The following is a 13,121-nucleotide window of genomic DNA, read 5'->3' as shown; positions in this document are numbered from 1 at the left end:
TGGTGCTGATATGTCTAAAAATGCACCCCCTGCAGGCACCAATGTCCTGGTGCAAAAAAAATTTGGTCATGGTGGAGTGGCCACCCATGGGGGGCGGGGGGCATCCAACTCAGGTTTTGCCCAGGGCTACAGTTTGCCCAGGACTGCCTCGTTAAGCCCCTGAGAGACAAGGCAGTGACTTCGGGATTCAGATGGATTCAATCAGGTGGAGTGGAGAGGAGACGTCTGAGGGGGGATATGATTGAAGTCTATAAAATTATGCCTGGGGTAGAAAATGTCGACAGAGAGAACTTTTTCTCTCTTTCTCACAATACTAGAACCAGGGGGCATCCATTGAAAATGCTGGGGGGAAGAATTAGGACTCATAAAAGGAAACACTTCTTCACGCAACGTGTGATGGGTGTTTGGAATATGCTGCCACAGGAGGGGGTGATGGCCACTAACCTGGATAGCTTTCAAAGGGGCTTGGACAGATTTATGGAGGAGAAGTCAATTTATGGCTACCAATCTTGATCCTCCTTGATCTGAGATTGCAAATGCCTTAGCAGACCAGGTGCTCGGGAGCAGCAGCAGCAGAAGAAGAAGGCCATTGCTTTCACATCCTGCCTGTGAGCTCCCAAAGGCACCTGGTGGGCCACTGCGAGTAGCAGAGCTGGACTAGATGGACTCTGGTCTGATCCAGCAGGCTCTTTCTTATGTTCTTAAGGCCATTGCTTTCACCTCCTGCAGGTGAGCTCCCAAAGGCACCTGGTGGGCCACTGCAAGTAGCAGAGTGCTGGACTAGATGGACTCTGGTCTGATCCAGCTGGCTTGTTCTTATGTTCTTAAGGCCATTGCTTTCACCTCCTGCAGGTGAGCTCCCAAAGGCACCTGGTGGGCCACTGCAAGTAGCAGAGAGCTGGACTAGATGGACTCTGGTCTGATCCAGCAGGCTCTTTCTTATGTTCTTAAGGCCATTGCTTTCACCTCCTGCAGGTGAGCTCCCAAAGGCACCTGGTGGGCCACTGCAAGTAGCAGAGAGCTGGACTAGATGGACTCTGGTCTGATCCAGCAGGCTCTTTCTTATGTTCTTATGATATAAATCCAACTCTTCTTCACGTTCCAATGTAGTATCAGCCAACAACGAAAACAAACATCTAAACTTCATAGAATTGAGGTAACTCAGCCCCTTCGGTCAAGAAACTCAGCTGAGCCGTTTCAGTCTCTCAGTGGACTTTGGGGAAAGTCGTCCTCCAATTCTGATTTGCACCTGGTGCTTTTTGAGCAGCAAGGGACCCAACAGCAGCTCGGCCCGCTGGTCTCCCTTCCTCCATTTTACCCTCTCCACAACAACCCTGTGAAGTAGGCTAGGCCAAGAGGGAGAATGGCAGCCCAGCCAAGCTTCAGGTTAGAGAACCACCTTCTGTTTTCTCCCGATTCCTGCCCAACTCAAAGAGAACGTATTTAGCCCCTGCATTTGGATATCCTGCGGCACCGTTGGTACTATGGAGAATGCAGGGCTTTATTACTCAGAAGCAGTGGTGGCGAACCTTTGGCACTCCAGATGTTATGGACTGCAATTCCCATCAGCCCCCTGCCAGCATGGCCAATTTGGCCAATTGGCCATGCTGGCAGGGGCTGATGGGAATTGTAGTCCATAACATTTGGCCAATTGGCCATGCTGGCAGGGGCTGATGGGAATTGTAGTCCATAACGTCTGGAGTGCCAAAGGTTCGCCACACGGACTCAGAGGGTGCCACTGGAAAATGCCGAGGGAGGTTTGGATGGATGGATGAACCAGAAATGAACAACTAGCTATGCGGTAGTTAAAATCAACGTTTTATTGGCGGTCTGAACAGAGTTTCTGCAACTTCTGAACGGTGCCATCTCACCTTTGCCCGCAAGATGGTGATGTTCATAGATCTTCTCGCACAGGGCTAACCCCGCCCCCCAACTGATGCCATTTCAAGGTTTCTGGTCATGTCTTTCCCAACCATCTTATTTGCCCCTCCTTCCTCCCCAATCCAGCAAATTCTAGAATCACCTTGATCCACTCTTGCTGTTAGAACAGAGATTCTCTGGAACTAATTAGACCTCTTACCTGGATGAAAAAGGCTACCCAGCCCTAAGACACAGGTAACCTTGACAGAGTAGGCGTTTCCACCTGGGAAAAAGGTCTTTTGCTCTTTTTCCCCTTGGAATCACTCCTTATGCTCACAAAGGTGGAAGCCTTCAGACTAGTTAAGAATAGGCTCTTGGATCTTGGTTTTCATAATTTGACTCTTGCTGCCAAGACAACCTGTTCTCCGACTACATTATTAATCCCACGCGAGCATGGAATTATGGCAGCATATCTTCGTCTGCTGATTAATCCCACCCAGAGGAGAGCCTTGGCTACTGCAAGATGTAATGTGCTGCCATCAGCTCTGCTGGAGGGAAGATTTAAGAATATGGAACGTTCTAAAAGGGTTTGTTCATGTGATATGACTACGGTTGAAACACTTGACCATTCTTTGTTTCTATGCCCTAAATACAATAAGATACGCATGAAATGCATGAATTCCATTTTCTTGCAATGTTCTCAGTGGCATGAGTGTTATAAGATACCCAATCTCCTGAACAGCTCTGATGTGCTCTTTTGTGAAACGGTTGCAAATTTTATACTGGAAATTAGTAGTTTTAACTATATTTCTTAACCTTGTTTTGTTTTAAAATTTTGTCCTGTTTTATATGCCAATTAAGGCTTGTGGTGTTGTTGTTGTCTTTTGCTCTTCTCTATCTTGCAGATGATATCAAATTATGTAGGGTGGTGAGAACCACAAAGGATTGCGAAGAGCTCCAAGTGGACCTTGATAAATTAGGTGAGTGGGCTCAGAAATGGCAAATGCAGTTCAATGTAGCAAAATGTAAAGTGATGCACATAGGGGCAAAAAATCCAAACTTCACATACACGCTACAGGGGTCAGTGCTATCAGTCACAGACCAGGAAAGGGATTTAGGCGTCTTAGTTGATAGTTCCATGGGAATGTCAACTCAATGCATGGCAGCTGTGAAAAAGGCAAACTCTATGCTGGGGATCATTAGAAAAGGAATTGATAATAAAACTGCAAAGATTGTCATGCCCTTATATAAAGCAGTGGTGCGACCGCACTTGGAGTACTGTGTCCAGTTCTGATCGCCGCATCTCAAAAAGGATATTGAGGAGATAGAAAAAGTGCAGAGAAGGGCAACAAGGATGATTGAGGGACTGGAGCACCTTCCCTATGAGGAGAGGCTGCAGCGTTTGGGACTCTTTAGTTTGGAGAGGAGACGTCTGAGGGGGGATAGGATTGAAGTCTATAAAATTATGCCTGGGGTAGAAAATGTTGACAGAGAGAAATTTTTCTCTCTTTCTCACAATACTAGAACCAGGGGGCATTCATTGAAAATGCTGGGGGGAAGAATTAGGACTAATAAAAGGAAACACTTCTTCACGCAACGTGTGATTGGTGTTTGGAATATGCTGCCACAGGAGGTGGTGATGGCCACTCACCTGGATAGCTTTCAAAGGGGCTTGGACAGATTTATGGAGGAGAAGTCGATTTATGGCTACCAATCTTGATCCTCTTTGATCTGAGATTGCAAATGCCTTAACAGACCAGGTGATCGGGAGCAACAGCCGCAGAAGGCCATTGCGTTCACATCCTACATGTGAGCTCCCAAAGGCACCTGGTGGGCCACTGTGAGTAGCAGAGAGCTGGACTAGATGGACTTTGGTCTGATCCAGCTGGCTTGTTCTTATGTTCTTATGTTCTTATCAACGTGAACTAACATCTTGCTACCTTTAGCCTGCTTCTAAGATTAGTTTTAATTTTCCCTCTGAAGGGCTAAGGTTTCTTACATACCACGCAAATAGTGCTTTATTTAAACATCTGTTTGATATCATCTTTCTAACCTGAGACCCCCAAAACTCAAATCCTAGTGTTAACTCTGTATGAAACCCCTCAGTCTGTGGAGAGGTGCCCAGCAATACTTGGGAATTCTGAGGTCCATCTACCCTTATAATTCTCGCGTCTCAGAAGTCAAAACAGTCAGGGTTGAAATCTAAAGTTACTGGCTCTCCTTGAGAAATGGACTTTCTTTCTACACAGAACTGCCTGGAAATTTCCCAAACACCTCTGGAGATCTTCTCAACCAGTCAGTTACTTATTTGATCAACGCTGTGCAGATTTATTAATTTATTAGTCCAAAATTGCCACTGATCTTTACATCCCCAACCTAAATTTTCAAGCTTCTTTTTTTGGGATAGAGCATCTCCCTGTTAAAACACTTGGGGATGGTAGATCTGGTATAGATCGGTGAGATCTGGTAGAGTTTTGCAGGGCCTGTAAGACAAGAGTTGGGCCACTGCGAGTTAACACTGTGTTAACCCTGGTGGGCCACTGCGAGTAGCTGAGAGCTGGACTAGATGGACTCTGGTCTGATCCGGCTGACTTGTTCTTATGTTCTTAGGAGTTATTCCACCAGGCTTATAGTTCAGGACAGCGACAGTAATCCATTCGTTTGGGCTCCTCTTCCTTGTTTTCATTTTCCTTGTGCTTCTTTTTTAGACGAGTATGAATCAGGTGGCAGAGATGATTTTTACTGCCCTCTCCATAAATGCGTTATGGGGTTTGTCTCGTAGAAATGGGTTAATTTTTATGAGATTTAATTGCATTTAATTATGGTTAATGTTGTAGGACACCCTAAGCCAGTGGTGGCGAACCTATGAGGTGGCACTCAGAGCCATCTCTGTGGGCACGTGCAGAGTGCCCCCCCCCCCCCACATCTATGCTGCCCTGGGCTGCTGGGCTCGATTATTAGCATTAAACCTAAGACCTAGTTTTGGGGAAGCAGTGTAGGCAACCCTGTTAAGCGCTGTTAAACCCCACTGATTTTCATGCGAAGAACTAAAGCGCGATCCTTTGCCTGGGAGTAAGCTTGGTTGCTGGCAATGGGGCTTGCTTCTGAGTAAACCCTCCTAGGGTCGTGATTCACCCGTTGGAAGAGTTGCACGGTTGCTTCAAAGCAAAGCCACTGACTACCCCCAAACTTACTCCTGAGTAGCGCACGCCTCGGAGCCAACCGGTTTTTCTAAACTAAAACCTCAGTATTCAGGTTAAATTGCCGTGTTGGCACACGGCGATAAATAAGTGGGTTTTGGGTTACAGTTTGGGCACTTGGTCTTGAAAAGGTTTGCCATCACTGCCCTAAGCCCTTTGGGGAAGGACATCTCATGAGTCGAATAAATAAATGGAGCAGAACACTTGCTTGAGCTTTCTTAGCAGCAAACAGGAGATAAGGAAAAAATGCTTATTTCCATACAATCTTCCTTCCCCCCGATGAAGCGAACTTTTCGGAAGTAATTGGTCACTTTACGGTCAAACCTGCCTAATTGCATAAGAACAGGTGATATCCAAGGGGTTGCCACGGCACTGAGCAAATGTTTCCAGGACCCCGTGTGGCCTCCTTTCAAAGAGCTCTGGAGCTGCAGGCTTGGAGCTGTGATGCGGCAAACACAAGAAGAAGAAGAGTTTGGATTTATATCCCCCCTTTCTCTCCTGCAGGAGACTCAAAGGGGCTGACAATCTCCGTGCCCTTCCCCCCTCACAACAAACACCCTGTGAGGTAGGTGGGGCTGAGAGAGCTCCGAGAAGCTCTGACTAGCCCAAGGTCACCCAGCTGGCGTGTGTGGGAGTGCACAGGCTAATCTGAATCCCCCAGATAAGCCTCCACAGCTCAGGCGGCAGAGCTGGGAATCAAACCCGGTTCCTCCAGATTAGATACACGAGCTCTTAACCTCCTACGCCACTGCTGCTCCAGACCGAGACAGGCCACAGGCGATCTGGGGCAGAGAGCAAGGCCACGGTCAGAGGAGACCCGGCAGGTAGGCAAACTTGCGTCAGGCACCTGTGCCGGCTAACTACCATCCAAACGGTTTTCATTTCAACTTCAGTCCCTCCCCCAGGCCACACCCACACGTGCTTATTTGCACAGAGCAGCTGTCCGCACCCCATCCACGGAGTTAAGAATATTTAAATCCTTGAATTCTCTTAGGAGGCGGTGATCTGTGCCCATTCCCTTCTCCTGCGGCAGCCCAGACCCCACCCCCCAAACTTTGGTCCTGGGGGGCAGTGGTCTTTGAAGAACAGCGGGGGGGGGGGGGCAGTTCCAGAAATAGGGAAGAGGAATCTATGCTGTCCCCTCTTGAAAATATGGGGAGGGGGTGTACCATCAAGTCACACCTGATTTATGGGAAACCCCCCCCCCCAGGAGTTTTTAAGGCAAGAGGTGGTTTGCCGTTACCTGCCTCTGCGTAGCCACCCTGGACTACCTCGCAGGTCTCCCATCCAAATAGTAGTCGGGATCCACCCCGCTTGGCTTCTGTGGTCTGACAAGATCAGGCTAGCCAATTAAGGGTAATTAAGAATAAGGTAATTCAGCCCTAGTTAATACTTGGATGGGAGACAACCAAGAAAGTCTACTACATGGAGGCACGCAATGGCAAACCACCTCTACTTGTCTCTGCCCTGATCTCCTGATGTCCCATGCTAGCCTGATCTCATCAGATTGTGGAAGCTGGGGTTGTTACGCAGATGGAGGCAAACCACTCTGAACGTCTCTTGCTTTGAAAGTCCCACGAGGGGCTGTTGTCAGTCAGCTGCGACTTGGCCTTCCACCACCAACTACATCAGGGGTCTTCAGACTATGGCCCTCCAGATGTTCAGGAACTACAATTCCCATCAGCCCTGGCTGTTGGCCATGCTGGCAGAGGCTGATGGGAATTGTAGTCCATGAACATCTGGAGGGCCATAGAAGACCTCTGAACTACATGGTTGGATACAAGTCTCTCAACTGAATTTTGATCGCTGGGAACCACACCTGGCTTTCCAGATGTTTTAGTACTTTTGAAGATCACCACACCAGACTTGGAAATATGCAATCATTGCTTGTTTTTTTTTTACTATGCATATTAATAAATATTCTTTATTTTTAAATTTTTGCACATTTGCGCTCCAACATATTCCATCCTGAACATTTTAGCAAACGGATGCCTAACTCTAAAAATCTTTAGGTCGTGCTCACGGCCATTTCTGTACAGAATCGTCAGTACAACATTACTTTCGCCACTATGATGATTGCTGTCGTTGTTAAGTGTCACAGTTAAGAGAAACACAGAATGAAGAGAGTGAAAGAGATGGCTTTAAATTATAAAGACAGTAGGCGTTTTCCCCCAATCTAGTCAAAACTAAAAATAAAAACCCAATCTTGAAGGGAAAAAAAAGAGAGACGATCACAAATTAAAGGAATCCCCTCCACCAGCCTCCTCTGCCGAAAGTAGAAGCGGGAGAGGGGAGAAACGAAAATAAAGCCACATTGATTTCAAAAGATAAAGAGTAAGTCACTAAAGAAAAATGCTTTAGGGGGAAAGAAGGAGAAAAGGCGCAGTAGTCATCTGAAGAATTTCGTTGAAAGACAGAGCTAGTTTTATTGGTTTTAGTTTGCTCCGGCTGTCGTCAGCCAGCTGTTACAGGCTGGCCTCTTGTGATCATTCAAGCGGCAGTATTTGTTGAATTTCTCCTTCAGATGCTGCCGGTACTGTTCTCTGTTGCTGTAGAAGGACTTGTTGTTGGCCATGAAGGACTGGATCTCATCTTGGGAGATGACAATTTCCTCATCAGAAGTGCATTCAGATTCATCCTGCAAATTGAAACACGGGAGACGGAAAGGAGGGGAGGGGGAGAGACGGAACCTTCAGCAGAGCCACCATCACAGGTAAAGGTAAAGTTTCCCCTTCAGTCGTGTCTGACCCTGGGGTACCACTGCGAGCAGCGATTTTATAGGCAAGCCGTTTTTGTGGGGTAGTTTGCCATTACTTTCCCCGACTATTCTTTACCCCCTAGCTATGAGCTAGGTACTTATTTACCGACCAAGAAATGGATGGATGGCTGAGTTGACCATGAGCCAGCTGCCAGGATATCTGACCTACAGGGGGCTCAAACTCCTGACTGTGTGAGTGACAGTGCAAGCACTTGGATTGCACTTGGACAGTGCAAGCACTAGGAGCAGCAGTGGCGTAGGAGGTTAAGAGCTCATGTATTTAATCTGGAGGAACCGGGTTTGATTCCCAGCTCTGCTGCCTGAGCTGTGGAGGCTTATCTGGGGAATTCAATTAGCCTGTGCACTCCCACACACGCCAGCTGGGTGACCTTGGGCTAGCCACAGCTCTTCTGAGCTCTCTCAGCCCCACCCTCCTCACAGGGTGTTTGTTGTGAGGGGGGAAGGGCAAGGAGATTGTCAGCCCCTTTGAGTCTCCTGCAGGAGAGAAAGGGGGGATATAAATCCAAACTCTTCTTCTTCTTCTTCACCACTTCTTAACACGGCTCCTCACCATCACAGGACCTGGGCTCAAATCCTGGCCTCTAAATCTGCCCCATTCAGCAATCACAAGAGCCGCTGCTTCCTTGCTTAAAACTCTGAATTAGGAAAAAATCAGACTACGCATATATTGTTGAAGCTTTTCACGGCCGGAGTCACTGGGGTATTGTGTGGTTTCCGGGCTGTACGGCCGTGTTCCAGTATGCATTTTCTCTTGACGTTTCGCTTGCCCCTGTGGCTGGCATCTTCGGAGGATCCTCTGAAGATGCCAGCCACAGATGTGGGTGAAACATCAGGAGAAAATGCGTACTGGAACACGGCCGTGCAGCCCGGAAACCCCACAAGGCCCCAGACTACACGTGCTTTTATCTGATCCCTCATCCCAGGAGTGCAGGGTGACAAGACAAGCCTGAGGTGCGGGGTAGACGGAGAGGAATGGACGGACTCAGGAATCACCCAACTTGCTCAGTGGGGATCTGAAGAAAGGGCTCTCAGGTGCTAATCCAGTTCTCCAAGCGCTACATCATACATTCACCTGCTGAGCAGGACTATCTGTCAATAGTCCCCAGCCTAGTGAACAGGGTAGACTGCCTCTATAGCAGTGATGGCGAACCTATGGCACAGGTGCCAGAGGTGGCACTCGGAGCCCTCTCTGTGGGCATGTGCACACAGAGTTCATCATGTGGGGGGGGTGGAAAATCACACACACACATCCCACACACACATCTAGACTGACCTGGGCCACTGAGCACAACATGCGCGCACCGCGGTGAGCAGGGAGGACTCGGCTGGTGGGCCTGGTGCCTGTGCTCCCGGTGGCTGCTGCCCGAGGGGGAGGGCGCAGAGGAGGCAGAGATGCTAGAGGAGCACAGAGCAGTGCGTGCGGGACTGGCTGGAGGCTAGAGCAGGCTGGCCCCTGCTCGAGCTGGGGGGGTGGGGGGGCAGAGGAAGTGGGAGCCAACCGGTTTTTTCTAAACTAAAACCTCAGCATTCAGGTTAGATGGTCGGGTTGGCCCTTTGCGATAAATAAGTGGGGTTTGGGTTGCAGTTTGGGCGCTCGGTCTCAAAAAGGTTCGCCATCACTGCTCTACAGGGATGTTCTAGGGCACAGGCCATGGCTCAGTGTGGAGGATCTGCTTAGCCTGCAAAGAGCTCCAGGTTCAACCCTTGGCATCTCCAGTTAACAGGATCTAGTCACAAGGGAGGTGGATCTCCCTGAGGCTTTTGGATCTCCCTGAGGGCTGGGTCTCCCTGAAGCTTTTGAGAGCAGCTGCCCGTCACAGCAACACCCACCTTGACAGATCAACGATCTGACTCAGAGTAAGGCCAGCTTCATGCATATGTTTAGGTTATGGTGAAGAATCCAATGAATCGCTACTTCCAGATCAGCCCAATCCAAATAAACTAGCAGCCAAATGACAACTTACAGGGTTTTCCAGCACCAAAGCCCTGATAAGCGGGCCAGATCGAGCGAAGAAGGGACATGCAGAGTTCTGTGTTACTTACAAGGAGCTCCACCAAGCTCTTGGCACCCTTTCCAGAATCGGGGCCGGGGGCCGCTTCTGGGGGTTCTGCACACAGCACTGCCGCCTTCCTGTGCTCCAACCAAGGCACCGACTGCCCTCCCTTCTCTGCCCGACAGCAAGGCTCAGAACGCAGGTCTTTGGTCTTGTCTCGGTGGAACTCTCTGGGAGCCAGATTCCCTGAGTTCTCTCGATTACTTGAGTCTACAAGGCAGCTTTTGTGGATCTGGAAGAGAGAAGGAAGGAAGGTCTGAGCTGCTGGATTTCATGGCAATTTGTTTCCGAACACTGGTGAATTGCTCCAGAGGACATCGCAAAATGACACTCTTGTGCCCAGATCTTGCTGCACTTCCTCCTAGCTGCATTCCTCAAAAGGATGCAGGTACAAACGAAGGTTCCACGCCTTCTCCCTCCATCCCACACACTGGATCTCCATTGGAGACCGTTCCTGCTGGCATCCCCGTGAACATTCCACAGGTGAGCAGTAAAGGAGTCTTTGAAAGAGAGTCACCTGAAACCTTCAAGGCTGACCATCAGGGTCAGGGGAGACTTCCCCCCCCCAAAAAAGAAAATGTTTCCTCCCCTCTCCATGTGGCTTCCTTCTGGCTTCTGACTGAGGTTAGAATCCATCTGCACTACCGAAAACACAGATCTTCTGCTGCCGCTTAAAAGGACCTGTCCGTGTAGGAGGTTAAGAGTTCGTGTATCTAATCTGGAGGAACCGGGTTTGATTCCCAGCTCTGCCGCCTGAGCTGTGGAGGCTCATCTGGGGAATTCAGATTAGCCTGTACACTCCCACACACGCCAGCTGGGTGACCTTGGGCTAGTCACAGCTTCTGGGAGCTCTCTCAGCCCCACCTACCTCACAGGGTGTTTGTTGTGAGGGGGGAAGGGCAAGGAGATTGTAAGCCCCTTTGAGTCTCCTGCAGGAGAGAAAGGGGGGATATAAATCCAAACTCTTCTTCTTCTTCCTCAATCACGACGGAAACGACAGAACACGTTCTATTGTATCGTCCCCGTCACACTGACTCACATAAACAATTTATTGAGCCGTATATACATTCAAAACCTGCTCTTTCTGACAGGGTTAAGACTCAGCTACTCCTCAACGATCGTTGTTCTAAACAGACCAAGGATGCGGCAATGTTTCTTGCTTTGGCCCCGAACAAAACTTAGTTAACCTGATTAGGTTTTATTCCGTTTTCCTCCCCTTTTAATATATTTTATTTATTTATTTTGTTTTATTTTAAATTATGCCTAATAAAGGTTATTGAATTGAATTGATCATCTGCTGATATATTTTTTTTAAAAATTGCTAGTTCAAAACCATTTTTTTCCTATAAGCGGTTTCAAACAACATCGAGACACCACGCAGAAGCACTTTCAAATCACCAAGCGTCTGACATGCCTTTTTAACCTGACAACACTGAACCAGGAAGAGGGAACGTTTGGTGACAGACACTTGGGCCAACCAATCAACAGCCTGCACAGCCATCAGAATGACTTGTGGAAAAAGTTTACCTACAGAACCAAGCTGAGGTCACGATGCTTACCATTACCACCATTATCAAACCTCTACACCAGGGGTGGACAACCTAGGCCAGTGGTGGCGAACCTTTGGCACTCCAGATGTTATGGACTACAATTCCCATCAGCCCCCCCCCCACCCCCCCCCCCCCCCTCCCCGCCCCCCCACCCCCCCCCCCCCCCACCCCCCCCCCCCCCCACCCCCCCACCCCCCCCCCCCCCCCCCCCCCCCCCCCCCCCACCCCCCCCCCCCCCCCCCCCTCCCCACCCCCCCCCCCACACCCCCCCCCCCTCCCCCCCCCCCCCCCCCCCCCCCCCCCCCCCCCAACCCCCCCCCCGCCACCCCACCTCCCCCCCCCCCCAAACCCCCCCCCCCCCACCCCCCCCCTCCCCCACCCCCCCCTTCCCCCAACCGCCCCCCCCCCCACCCCCCCCCCCCCCCACCCCCCCCCCCCCCCACCCCCCCCCCCCCCCACCCCCCCCCCCCCCCACCCCCCCCCCCCCCCACCCCCCCCCCCCCCCACCCCCCCCCCCCCCCACCCCCCCCCCCCCCCACCCCCCCCCCCCCCCACCCCCCCCCCCCCCCACCCCCCCCCCCCCCCACCCCCCCCCCCCCCCACCCCCCCCCCCCCCCACCCCCCCCCCCCCCCACCCCCCCCCCCCCCCACCCCCCCCCCCCCCCACCCCCCCCCCCCCCCACCCCCCCCCCCCCCCACCCCCCCCCCCCCCCACCCCCCCCCCCCCCCACCCCCCCCCCCCCCCACCCCCCCCCCCCCCCACCCCCCCCCCCCCCCACCCCCCCCCCCCCCCACCCCCCCCCCCCCCCACCCCCCCCCCCCCCCACCCCCCCCCCCCCCCACCCCCCCCCCCCCCCACCCCCCCCCCCCCCCACCCCCCCCCCCCCCCACCCCCCCCCCCCCCCACCCCCCCCCCCCCCCACCCCCCCCCCCCCCCACCCCCCCCCCCCCCCACCCCCCCCCCCCCCCACCCCCCCCCCCCCCCACCCCCCCCCCCCCCCACCCCCCCCCCCCCCCACCCCCCCCCCCCCCCACCCCCCCCCCCCCCCACCCCCCCCCCCCCCCACCCCCCCCCCCCCCCACCCCCCCCCCCCCCCACCCCCCCCCCCCCCCACCCCCCCCCCCCCCCACCCCCCCCCCCCCCCACCCCCCCCCCCCCCCACCCCCCCCCCCCCCCACCCCCCCCCCCCCCCACCCCCCCCCCCCCCCACCCCCCCCCCCCCCCACCCCCCCCCCCCCCCACCCCCCCCCCCCCCCACCCCCCCCCCCCCCCACCCCCCCCCCCCCCCACCCCCCCCCCCCCCCACCCCCCCCCCCCCCCACCCCCCCCCCCCCCCACCCCCCCCCCCCCCCACCCCCCCCCCCCCCCACCCCCCCCCCCCCCCACCCCCCCCCCCCCCCACCCCCCCCCCCCCCCACCCCCCCCCCCCCCCACCCCCCCCCCCCCCCACCCCCCCCCCCCCCCACCCCCCCCCCCCCCCACCCCCCCCCCCCCCCACCCCCCCCCCCCCCCACCCCCCCCCCCCCCCACCCCCCCCCCCCCCCACCCCCCCCCCCCCCCACCCCCCCCCCCCCCCACCCCCCCCCCCCCCCACCCCCCCCCCCCCCCACCCCCCCCCCCCCCCACCCCCCCCCCCCCCCACCCCCCCCCCCCCCCACCCCCCCCCCCCCCCACCCC

General features: G+C 53.9%; 1 protein-coding gene across 1 annotated transcript; it reads right to left on the bottom strand.

Annotated features, from left to right (window-relative positions):
• Positions 1 to 7,461: 7,461 nt before the first annotated feature.
• GGNBP2 (gametogenetin binding protein 2) lies at positions 7,462 to 11,455 on the bottom strand. The gene is made up of 3 exons (XM_048482775.1): positions 11,425 to 11,455; positions 9,883 to 10,154; positions 7,462 to 7,698 (listed from the first exon to the last, which is right to left on the bottom strand). The coding sequence occupies exons 1-3, from the start codon at positions 11,453 to 11,455 to the stop codon at positions 7,495 to 7,497; spliced, it is 507 nt and encodes a 168-aa protein (XP_048338732.1). The 3' UTR covers positions 7,462 to 7,494.
• Between the last annotated feature and the right edge of the window lie 1,666 nt (positions 11,456 to 13,121).

The sequence above is a fragment of the Sphaerodactylus townsendi genome, unplaced genomic scaffold (assembly GCF_021028975.2).
Source record: "Sphaerodactylus townsendi isolate TG3544 unplaced genomic scaffold, MPM_Stown_v2.3 scaffold_22, whole genome shotgun sequence".
Taxonomy (NCBI): domain Eukaryota; kingdom Metazoa; phylum Chordata; class Lepidosauria; order Squamata; family Sphaerodactylidae; genus Sphaerodactylus; species Sphaerodactylus townsendi.
This window is presented reverse-complemented; position numbering and strand designations above follow the sequence as displayed.

Bases quoted from the DNA above. Each gene is read 5' to 3' on its own strand.
- GGNBP2 (XM_048482775.1), bottom strand. From the start codon at position 11,455: ATGGTAAGCATCGTGACCTCAGCTTGGTTCT. The intron at 10,155-11,424 runs GTAGGTAAACTT...GAAATCCAGCAG, and splicing joins CGTGACCTCAGCTTGGTTCT to CTCAGACCTTCCTTCCTTCT. The intron at 7,699-9,882 runs GTAAGTAACACA...TTCAATTTGCAG, and splicing joins AGAGCTTGGTGGAGCTCCTT to GATGAATCTGAATGCACTTC.